Source organism: Pieris napi, chromosome 14 (genome assembly GCF_905475465.1).
Source record: "Pieris napi chromosome 14, ilPieNapi1.2, whole genome shotgun sequence".
NCBI lineage: Eukaryota > Metazoa > Arthropoda > Insecta > Lepidoptera > Pieridae > Pieris > Pieris napi.
Window position 1 is genome coordinate 1588995 of NC_062247.1, and position 12849 is coordinate 1601843.

The following is a 12849-nucleotide window of genomic DNA, read 5'->3' on the forward strand; positions in this document are numbered from 1 at the left end:
TATAATGTATGAAACTATGTATTTTTAGTCTCTTCGTGTTTGTTGTTTGTTTATAAGTGCTTGACATATTATATCTTGTATTTTATTTTTCTTATTTACAAATGTATGTTGAGCGTTGGCAAGCTTTTGCAAATAAAATAAATATATAAACTGAAATAATAAAACCCAACAGCGCTGAAATCGTAATAATTATTTTAACTACTTTTTTGTCGAATGGTATTCGACGTAACTATAATTACTATTAATAGTAATTATAAATAATGACAACATAAGCCGGCTGCGTACTTGCAATCGTCCTGGCGTTGCAGGTGTTAAAGGGCAATTTCTTCTAAGCTTGTTTATAGCATAAAATGCAATAAAAATCCATCAAATGTAACGATTCAAGATGATCTGTCATCAACCAGTAATCGTATCAGTAATATAACATTCCATCACAGATCACATCTGCGCTCGCGCACGCTACTTGTCTACAAACTGCTTTACAAACTGGATTAGACTAGTTATAGGAAAAATCTAAGTTAGTAATAAATCCAAAATGAAAGTACGAATAATTAGTTTGAATTCAGATTTAATGTGATCGTTAATTAAACTTTTGAGAAGAGACTTAATTATGTAAAAAATAATAAATCAGTGGCGCTACAACCTAATAAGCAAGTAGGTGATCCTGTGCCTGACACACGCCGTCGAGTTTTTGGGTCTAAGGCAAGCCAGTTCCCTCACAATGTTTTCCTGCACCGTTCAAGCAAATATTATATGCGGGAGAAAGAATGTCCATTGGTGCACATCCGGGAATCGAAGCTACGACCTCAGGGATGAGAGTAGCACGCTGAAGCGTCTAGCACTAGGCCAACGCGTCTTTAAATTTAATATTTACATTAATTTTGCGTCAATTTACGTAATATTTCTCGTTAATATACTGGCTATTATCCAGGATCTCAATTCACGCCAATATTTTTTAAAATTTCGTTACAGTGTAAATTAGAAATCCTATAACTCGTGGCAAGTAAACGATTTATCTGGCTACCTGAAACAGTTATTATTTCGCTGGTAATCTAAACCAGGACCTATATGTGTGGATAAACAGCCTGGTATGGTATTTTGACATACTATAAATAAATAATACAATGTATACATAGAGCCTTTTAAATTTAACCGAAATAAGACTATTCCAATTCGCTCCGAATCAAGACTAGCGATCCTATCAATCGATTCGATCCGAAGTCGATGCGCTGTCAAGGGTTCATTCACCTCAATTGTTCCTGTGTAGGCAAAAACCTAGGTTTCTATTCAGGCAATATTTTGAAAAGCAACACTTCAACGGTCGCGAACTTAAATCGGTAAAATATATTTAGATTTAATTTAGCAAGTTTCGTTATACAGTTTTTTGTCAGTTGTAATATTATTTATTTCACATATTTAAAAAGTATTTACACTATTCTTAACCTACATAGTAATAATAATAACTTTCATAAATAGAAAATCAGGCGTCAACTTAAATATGTATTTGTCATATAATATGCTGTGCGGCCAATTTTTGTGCTTGTCAAAAATTACATGAATCATAAATTATAAAAACTAAAGGAAAATTGATTTCAAAGTGTGAGGGGGGGGAGTAACAATGTACATATATCCAGACCTAGCTAGAGCGTTATATTTTTGTTATATGCCCGACTATATTGTCGCCAGAATAACATATGTATAAGTTTAACTTAAGTAAATAGCGTTGCTAAGTAGGATGATTAAGTAGTACTTATTTCTTTTAACAACTTTTTGTATAATATTAACAGCAAATTTTAGAAAGATATTTGTTCAATATTATTTCTTCCAACTTCCTCTCTGTTACTTTCATTCCCATAACAGTGTTATACCTGTCGTAGCCATACATTGGTGATTGAACACTCAGTCAGGACATGTAACACCATCTCTGCAGCTGTATTGCTACAAGCACTGGCAGCATTTTGTCCAACTCTGAAGATACGACAAGAATCTACTGTGACCTGTCAACATCTGTGTAATCAAACCCGTTGGTTTAATATGTTTATTTATTGAAAAGGCCGAAACAACATTTGGAAGGAATAACTTAGTTTTTGCAGTTTCATCTTCGCTATATCTGTGCTTCCATTTTTCTAATGTGTTTGTTATAATTAAGTTACACAACTATCGCATTGTCAAGTTGTTATCTATACTAATATTATAAAGAGGAAAGATTTGATTTTTTGTTTGTTTGAAATGAATAGGCTCCGAAACTACTGGACCGACTTCAAAAATTCTTTCACCGTTGGCAAGCTACACTATTCCCGAGTGACATAGGCTATGTTTTGTTTTATCAAAAATATCAAAAAAATTAGGGATGCTTACTAAAACTTGAATAATCTATCTATTATTCAATCGCGTGCGCTGCGAAAACTATTAATGATAGAACAAAGTGATGTATTACAATTTTTCAGGACACATCACTATCTATAAAAAATGTCACGGCAGCATGTCTCTATCTTTTATAGTTACGTCACAGTAAGCGCCTTTTTATTATTTTTTTTTATTAAAATACCACCGCTAGAAAAGGCTCTTTATTCCTACCTAGGTATTGATCCTTATCAAAATAAATACCAACGTTTCACATAAGCTACAATTTAATGGCATAACCACCAAAAAAGCATGGTGGATTGGTGTTCTCCTGCCGTTTCTCTTGAATAGTTTACTACTATAAGAAAAATCTTAGCCACAGCAACGCTTGGCCGAGTCTACTAGTATATAATAAATATGTTATAGTTATAAATAAATATACCAGATGTATAAAAGCTATGTCTAGAACGCTATACGTCAAAGTAATTGCCACCGTTATTAGCGCGATCGGCAGCAAGCTATTGGCATTAAAATAGGTTTATCAGAGGAATCTCTTCATCGCAGGCGTCGACAGATTCCAAAGGTGATTGGTTAGGCCAATATTTTTCTTAGGGCTGCCTTCTTTCATAAATTCATATTATTATTAGACAGTGTCATAACTGATATAGTTTATAAAAAGGAATAAGTAGTAGGTAGGAAAAGGATAACTTTTTTGAAGTGAAACTCTGCGCACGAGGGTAAATTTTTTACGGAACGTCACGAAGATGGGAGAGTTGAGACCGATTGTGAGAGAGTGAGAAGGGCGAATTAAAGGGAGAATTAAAATTTCGTAAAGAGAATTTATGAAATATTAGTATTTTATATTTTATGCAAAATAATTTACTGAAATCTCAAATGATGAATTGTAATTTAAAATGCCACGTGTTTTTATTATCGAAGAATAAAATTTATAATTTGTACTAATTTTCGACACTTAATATTTTAATGACAACGACATTCATTAAATTCCTAACATATCTTCCTTTTTCCCTTCCTCTAAGTCTCGGAAATCTAAAGTTTTAGATTTGTATAAATATGAAAAAGACTTAAAAATTAGTTAGCCAAAGAAGTTTCACTTCTGACATGTGTACTTTGTACGCACGCACTTTTTTATACAGAACTGGATATTCGTAAGGCCATTATTTCAATGAAATAATTAAATTACCTAAAATATTATAATTATTCTTAAGTAAACTTGTTTATAACTCCTAATAATTTTATGTTCTTTTGTTTCTTCAAAAAAAATGTTTGTGTACTGAGCTATATTAAAACTCTCATCCCTTAGGTCGTAGGTTCGATCCCCAGCTGTGCATCAATGGACTTTCTGTCTTTGCGCATTTATCATTCGCTTGAACGGTGCAGGAAAACATCGTGAGGGAACCGGCTTGCCTTACACCCAAAGAGTCGACGGCGTGTGTCAGGCACTGGAGACTGACAACCTACTTGCCTATAGATATACAAATGATCATGATCATGATACAGAAATATGAGAACCTAAAAAGGTTGTACCGCCATTGATATATTTTTATTTACAAGCTTCATGATGCCATATATGTAAGTTCCATGTTATATTTATTGAACATTACCAGCCCTATACAACAATTGTTCACTCGGGGATCTAGTAAATGGCATTCCAGTTTTTTGGTCGAGCGAGGTGCGGAACGGATGCTTGGTATTCCGTCCAGAGACAAGTGTTGTGGAATCCATAGTCTTCCGGATTTGAGATATTTTAATCGAAGATTCTCGACATTTTTCTCATCTAATTTGTCTTTGGTCATGATCTTTTACTTTAGTCTTTTAAAATGAATGCCAATACTTTTACTTTAAGAAATGTATTTACATTTCTGGGGTATTTTGCCCTTAGGCTATTGTGGTAGTGGTAGTAAGTAGTGTTGGCCTAGTGGCTTCGGCGTGCCACTCTCATACCTGAGGTAGGTTCGATCCCCGGCTGTGCACCAATGGACTTTCTTTCTATGTGCGCATTTAACATTTGCTCGAGCGGTGAAGGAAAACATCGTGAAGAAACCGACATGTCTTAGAACCAAAAAGTCGACCGCGTGTGTCAGGCACTGGAGGCTGATCACCTACTATTAGATTTAATCATGAAACAGATTCAGAAATCTGAGGCCAAGACCTAAAGATGTTGTAGCGCCACTGATTTTTTTTCTATTGTTGTAGTAAATTAATACTTTTGTAATGAATACTTTCTTATTTTACTAAAAATATACTCATTTTACTTTTATAAATATACTAATATAATCATTTTCACTTTTTATACGCGTTGCATTAATAAACTTGAAATGAAAAGGCAATTTTCATACTATTATTAGCATTAAGTTTAATATTTCTATGTAAGTGAACAGGAATATTATAATATAACAATAATGTTGATAGCAACCAATTTACTGTGTCTTATCATTATCTATTAGATTATGTTTCTCTCTTTCAATGTTAGTTCTGAATGGACCTTAATATGTACTTTATATGTACTTACTTATATTTACTCACACATTCACACTGAATTCTCATGAATTGCATAATATATTTATAATTAGTTATTAAAAGATTTAGGTTTTATGTTTTCTTGTTTTGTTTATATTATGTTATTAGTTTATTTTTAATATTAAAGTTTTGTATTGTATTAGTATTAAGATATAAATAAATACGCGTAGTAACAAACCTAAATGTAAAACATCAATACAATGTACTTAAAAATATAAATACTATTACAACTATTTAAATTAAGTTTAAATAAAATAAAGAATACAAATCAACAGTGAAAATAAGAATTTAATACGTTTTTTTATACAAATAAATACAACACAATAACATGCAAGTTATGTATTGCGACTTTCCTTAAATATAACTAAACATGAGTAATGTACAGTTCAATGTCATTTAAGGTCGTTAAAAAGTATTTTAACTCATAATACCATCCTGGATGTAAAACCAGTTTTTCTGATCAATATAATCTCGGATACCGTTGACGGAAATCCTTTATACAAAATAATTGGCTTTCTCGCTCATCCAGCTTCCAACGGAAGTGTAATGGTAACACCAAGTTTATTTACCTTACATTCGTACTTAGAATTCTTTATGAGTTAACATATATATATGAGTTAACATATATATATGACTTTATGATTTAATTATACCAAGCAGTGTTGGTCTAGACTCTAGTGGCTTCAGGTAGCAACTCTCATTCGTAAGTTCGATCCCCGGTTGTGCACCAATGGACTATCTATGTGCGCATTAAACATTTGCTCGAACGGTGAAGGAAAACATCGTCAACAGGCTTGCCTTAGACCCAAAAAGTCGACGACGTGTGTCAGGCACAAAAGGATGATACTTGCCTATTAGGTTCACAAATGATCATGAATACAGATACAGAAATCTAAAAAAAACCTTTCTCCATACCAATACACTTAACTGGTTATAAATACTTCGATATAAATACTTCCTAGGTCACTGAATTAACTCATACATATTTCGAGCGCATTCTCTACCATACATAATTGTCCCAGACATGCATTACATAATAAATCATGTCCGTAGAATAAACAAAGTAATATTCATGTAACAAACATTAAACTTATATCACATTTTGATTGTTTAATAGGTTCACGTAAGGGTCCGCGGATGTTTTAATTTTGACTACTTTGACAATTTCGAGAAGCGCGAATTTTGTTTATTTGTAGAACAGTAAACTATATTTAATGAATCAATCGAGAGTTAAAATCCTGTGCTCTGTCCTTAAATCTATAGATAATCTCGAATTAAAACAAAAAAATTACTATTAAGAATTCGTTTTGTGGCTCAGTTTTACACATTTTGTTATTTTTAAGTCAAATGTTTTTCAATAAATATAAATTTTATTATTTTCGATATAGCGGTGATTATGCCCGTAAGGCGAGTCTATATTAAACGGTCTATGTTGATACGTTTTCTCAGGATTTGAGTTAACTTATAAAAATTATTTATATCCAGTGACATCAACCATTTACAGAAAAAGGTTTTATTATAATTAATGATAAAATAACTCAATAAAATGAAATGTTATGGAGCCGGGACGTAACTTAATTTTGACAATCGCAGCGTTTTAAAACCTGATAAATGTTTGATGAAAGTCGCCAATTAAAAGATTGGGCTTGTGATAAGTGCAAAGACTGTTCTGACAACTAAGTGAAAAAGTCGTATTTAAATATAACAACTCGAATTAAATAATTTTATAAATCGCGCTTGAAACCGTTTATAAAGTTTTAAATTTAAGTACTCTTTCTTGTAAAGAGAAGTTTAGAATAATTTATGGATGCAACATATGCTTTACTGTATTTTATAACTTAATCGAAACCTTTTAAATGCACGTATAATTACTAAATACCTGATAAGTATTTAACTTAAGTTTAATATGTTTTTTAGACATTGAGTTCACGGGGCGTGGGAAGCTCTCGGCAAGTAATTAATAAAACTCAACCAACCGAGTTCCTTTTGTTGACACTCAACCGACCTCTGTTATAAAATATTCTTTAATCCTCTAATTGATATACAATAAAGTACAAAATAATATTAATGATATTTGAATTAAGTAAATATACCGTGCAATAGAAATTGACACAGGTTATAAATTTTGATATTTATAAACATTTAAAATGAAAACTATCAAACGAAAAGACCGTTCGTGTCAATTTCACATGAAATCAAATTCACATGAATTTGACAGGACTCAATATCCTGTTGAATTACTATCACGCGCCATCTTTTGTTATACTTTATGAACCCTAGGTGATTAGCGATTAAGAAACCAACAGACATCGCTAGGAACAGGCAGACAGCAGTCCTGCGATTCTGTAACTCACTTTTCGAACTCACGCAGCGGTTTTCGATAAACAATAAACTACAAGCTCCCATCTTTTCAGAAGCTAAATCATAAAATGACTGCTTCACGACTGATTTGAGAGCGACCGCCGATGCGAAAACCGCTGTGTGAGTTCGAAAAGTGAGTTACAGAATCGCAGGGCAGGTCACCGAATTGAATGTCTTTCATGAGTATTGAACGGGCTTTTCTAGGGGACGCTATTTGATAGATATACAAAAGTCTGTTCAATATTTCAGTGAATGCACCCAGACTGCAGCCTTATTAATTTTAATTTGGTCTAAAGTTGGCGGCAAACTTAGGTACAGTATTAACGTTAGAACATCATTTGTATAATTATACGTATTTTGGGCTTCAAATGATTAACGAATAGTCTTCATTGAACCCACGCGCCATAACGAAACTGCTTAAAACGGAATATTTCATAAATAAGAAAAATAAATTCGTCGGCCAAGTGCAACGACCGTAGACAATCTTTTACGCTACATTTTATAGTGACTGCGTTTCGACACGAAACACAAAATTGGTACGATTTTGAACGATTCGTGACGCCATTTTGAAGCCGTGTCTGTTTCATTAAGGATGTTAAAATAGTAATTAACTTTTATATAGATTAGAATTGAGTCATACGATGTTTGAAAATGAACGATTTACTGAAATTCAGTTGCTCGCAGTTAGACGTATTGAAATATAAATTGTTTTGCCGTATACAATACAATTTTTTTAAGAAAAATCATATAGCCAGATAAAATCATAAATAGATACGTATTCTAGTTGGAGGGAAATTCGGATAGGTCCAGAGACTACATTTGTCCAAAAAAGAAATAATAAAAACTTTATTTATGACCAAAGGGTTGACATAATTCATATATCGCTAGTGGGGACACTAAGGAGGCCCTGTGTTGTGGGTAACTAGAAAACAATTATTCCGTGGTACATGTTTAAAACAGTTTAGAAAAAAGTAAATAAAATGAAAATATTTTATTTCTTTATAAAATATCTTAAATTGCCGTTGTTTTATATTTTATTACGAATATAATAGGATACATATTTATTGAAGATAGGTTTATAGATGTGAATCAACTCACCTTTTAAATTTTTTTTTATTATTATATTATATAATATAATATATTGTATTTTATTTTATTTTTCTTCTACCAATGTATCAGTGTGTAGGCTTTTATAAATATATAAATGACGACACGATGGCTTTATATTCAGTTCATCATTACAAAAACTTGATTATACTTGTAATTTATTTACCTATGATTAGATTTAAAGGTTGATACAATGTTAGCGTTTAAGATACAGGCTAGGCCTAGTTTAAATGCTAGTCCTCATAGAAGTATATTATGTATAAGGTTAACCACAATGAAAATTGTATCTCAACGATTCGTAGCCTAGTGTTTACAATCTTTTAAATGTAAGTATAAAATGTAATGTTTTTGAGTCAAATAAAGTAATGTGTAGAAAGTATTTTAATTTGACGGCTCATTGGTCTAGTGGTTAGTACCCCTGACTGCGAATCCATGGGTCCCGGGTTCGATCCCCGGCTGAGACAAACATCGTTGTGATGAGCATTTGGTGTTGTGCTTAGGTCTTGGGTGTTTAAATATGTATGTATATGTCTATCTATCTATAATATGTATGTATATCCGTTGCCTAGTACCCATAACACAAGCTTCACCAGCTTAGCATGGGACTAGGTCAATTGGTGTGAATAGCCAATAAAAAAAAAAATATTGACTTTGAGGTCTTTCGATGTTCTTATTTGGTACTACAAGGTCTGACAGTTATTCACGGACAGCATTTAAGCATGAGGAATACGTGTGAAAATAAATGTCAAACAAGTTTGAGATTCCTGTTTGGTGATCGTTATAATGTAATTGTCTGGATCTGCATCAGTTAACATCTAAACCTGCAGCGTTTACCTAGAAATCATATCGTTTAAAATCTGGTATTTTCATTACAAGGAAAGTCAAAACTAGAAAACTTGTTAGTCAAATTTTTCAAGAAACATCGCTTTGAATTTCAAGAGATGGATTAAAATGTATCCATTTAGCGTTCTGAGAGTACATTAGGATGTATATTAAAACAACAGATGGGTGACAAAAATTATATAATTTGAGGATTTTTTTTTAAATATATCTGAGGGCAAATGGGCAGGATGCTCACATAATGTTAAGTGATACCACTGCCCATATACACTTACATTGCCAGAGTGCTCGCAAGTCGAATTGGTTCGGAAATACTTTAGTGGGCAGCTGGTTCCACATAGTGGTGGAACGCGGCAAAAACTGCCTTAAAAACCCTAGTTGTAGAAATCGGACAGATATCTACTGATCCTACAAATCCTTGAATTCGTCTAACACATAATTACACTTACATATACGTTAATTATAAAGAGAAGTACAGTTCACAAATAGCACTAAGATCTGTTGACTGATTTTAATGCTACAAACTGAGAAAGGGACTTAAATCAAGCTTTTGATAAAGTGTCTCTTACCGAGGGAGGTTTTATCGAATTTTCGAAAAATATTTATTTAGAACATTACCTTCATAGTGTAGCCTTTTTCCTACACGTGCTTGGTTGTAATATAAATATATTATCTTAACCCTACACTGCATGATTTTTTTTTTTTAAAGAAAAAAAATCTTACCAGATCATATTTGTGGTCTAGAACACGGGAAGTACAGGTAAAATAAAAAAAAAGTAATAGTAACAGAGAAATATGTTTTTTTTATTTAGTTCCATATGTGGCACAATATGCAATTACCTACCTAAATTTGCTAATCTACCTAGAGGTGAAACAGACGGAAGCAGTTTTTGTCCTTGTTCAAACAAAGTTCGACTCTGCATTTTTCGCACACAACAAACGACTTTCCTTTGCAGCCTGGATTCTTGCATCGCTGGCGCTTCTGTCCCCACATAGGAAAGTGCTCGACTCCATCACACCTGACGTCACGAGTAGGAAGAATCGCTACATTGGCTCTCATTCTTTTTGTCGTTATCAGATCATTACTTGCAGACGACGGCCGGCCTTTTCTTTTATTCATTGATGAACCACACATACAGAGGCTCTTTGCCACTTCAAACTTGAAGTCTTTCAACTTCAGCGGCGTAGCTATTTGTCGCATTTCCCCAACTCTTCTATATAGCAACCAACTATTTATGGTGGCTATGTCGAGGAAATGGTAAAACAGTCTCAAATACCACTTCTTTGTCCTCATCTTTATTTTGTACTTTCCCAGGAATGAGTCGAGCAAGTCGACTCCACCCATATGCTTATTGTAGTTGCGTACAATTTGAGGGCAGTCAATATCTATATATTTCTTTTGTTTTTTACAAAACCTCCTTACTTTTTGAGTAGGCTCTTTTCCAACAAAAGATGAAGACAACACCACTGGTTTATTGTCAAACCACATTACTGTGACAATATCTGTGCCATTTACATTGCCTACCCATTCCTCTGAATATCCTCTTTCCTTCTTGCTACTTTTTAGATCTTTCAATGATGGTATTTGTATAGATTTTCCTAGTCGTCCTTTGTTCACGGTTCCCATTGAATATATTCCTTCATTAGCAAGATACGTAATCAATTCAGGGCATGTGTAATAGTTATCAAAGAATAACTTGTAATTTTTATCCCTGGGAATACACCTTGCAAGCCGGATAACAATGTTGGCACTTGCGCCTAAATCAGGCTCATTAGGAAGCCTCAGATCTGGGTTATTCTCCATCCCAGAGTATATTTCGAAGTCATACGCAAATCCTCGATCATCACACAGCACCAACAGTTTATACCCCCATTTATGAGGCTTATTAGGTAGATATTGGCGCAGCATGTTAGAGGCCTTAGTAGCGCACATCTGCTCATCCACTGACAGTGCTTCTCGTTTGGGTATAGCTTGACATTTTTTTTTTAGGGTTTCTAATAAAGGTCTGATTTTATGGAGACGATCGTGTCCTGCAGTACCTGCTGGTGGCTGAGTGGTATTGTCATTGAAGTGTAGATATTGCCGAATTTTTTCAAACTGGTTTACTGACATGGTATTTCTTATCAATGGCAAACCTAATTCAGATTCCCAGTACATTCGAGTATGCGGCAGTGGGGCAATGCCCATTAGCAGACAGACACCTATGTACTTCTTCAGCTCTGTAACGCTTGTAAAAAAAGGCTTTGCTGGGTTTTTTTGTACACTAAACTTATGCATTTCTTCTACGATATGGCTTAGAATATAATCATCAAAGAAGTACAAGAAATATTGCAATGGAGTTTCAAGTTCAGTAACCGGTGGCTCTAGATCGGTTTGCCCACAAAACTCACGGTTTGTTGGATGGAAAGATTTTTTTTTCCAGATGATATTTCGCTTTTTTCTGGCGACGGATGCAGCAGGTGCAGGAGCAGCGTCTTTTGGTGCAGTAGACCCGGAAGATACAACTGTTGATTGACGTGTTCGTGAAGCAGTTGATCTAGATGTACTTGGAACAGCAGGAATGGAACCACTAGGATTTGATATATGCTGCTGCATATCACCACCATAGGATAATGGTGCAGCGGATCCATACCTGTTCGGTGAAACAAATTGCTCTTCGTCATCCGTATCGACAAACGTTTCACCAAGTTCGTTGACGGTAGATCGAATAACGGCAATGTCATCGTCACTTTCAGCACCTGAGGAGTCTTGTTCATCTTCACTGCCTAATGGTATTGTCAAATAATATTCGATTTGAGCGTTGGATAAGGTTTTCTTCGCCATTATCTAAAAAAAAAAACATCACACCATTAGTAAACATACCTAAAATTGGACCATAGCTGCATGAAGTGACACATCGGGTACATACAGTAATCGTGAAGATTTAGTACCAAAACACAGCCAAATAAAATAAAAATACTTACATTTGTTTAGTTCACAGATATTTCAACATAAAAACAATTTATCCACTGCTGTATTCCGTAAACAACTATTATTTATTAAATTTTCAAATTGAATAAGCACGGCGCGCGGCTAACATTCAAAATTTTCAATTGAATGACTGTCTGAGCGATGTAGTAGTGCCATCTAGTTTCAACGAATGTACTAAATGGGTGCCATTGATTGTTGTCACTTTCTTTGCGTAATCAAAGATGTCGCTACTTGGTTCAAATCAGAAAAAATATCAATTTTATTGGTTGTCCCACATAAGGGACTGAATGCAGTGTAGGGTTAAAATAAAAATTGTTAAATCAATGTCGTAGCCGACCATATAATATAATCTATTCTACTTCTAGTTACTATTTATTTTTCTCCTCCAAAAGACCGTTAATATGTAAATATTCTCACTGCTTTAGGAAATATAGCCTTTGGATCTATTAATGATGCCTTTTTCCGTATATGACTTTGAATAGTGTTTTTATTCTCATATTTTATGCAAAGCTAACACGCTATACGCCTGACTAGAACTTTATTTATTGATTATATAAATATATGTCGGAGAAATGGCGCTGGTATCAGCTGCCATTGTCAATATAATTTAATAACATCAAAGTCAAATTAGTTCAAAACCGTAATGCGAACGGTTTATTCAATTTGTCAATGTTTCTAGATCTATA

The 12849-nt window shown here is 33.7% G+C and overlaps 1 protein-coding gene across 1 annotated transcript; it reads right to left on the minus strand.

The window, feature by feature from the left end:
• Positions 1–9972: 9972 nt before the first annotated feature.
• On the minus strand, positions 9973–12471 carry LOC125056201 (piggyBac transposable element-derived protein 3-like). The gene is made up of 2 exons (XM_047659205.1): positions 12157–12471; positions 9973–12019 (listed from the first exon to the last, which is right to left on the minus strand). Exon 2 carries the CDS (start codon positions 12014–12016, stop codon positions 10055–10057), a length of 1962 nt encoding a protein of 653 aa, XP_047515161.1. The 5' UTR covers positions 12017–12019; positions 12157–12471; the 3' UTR covers positions 9973–10054.
• Positions 12472–12849: the final 378 nt, after the last annotated feature.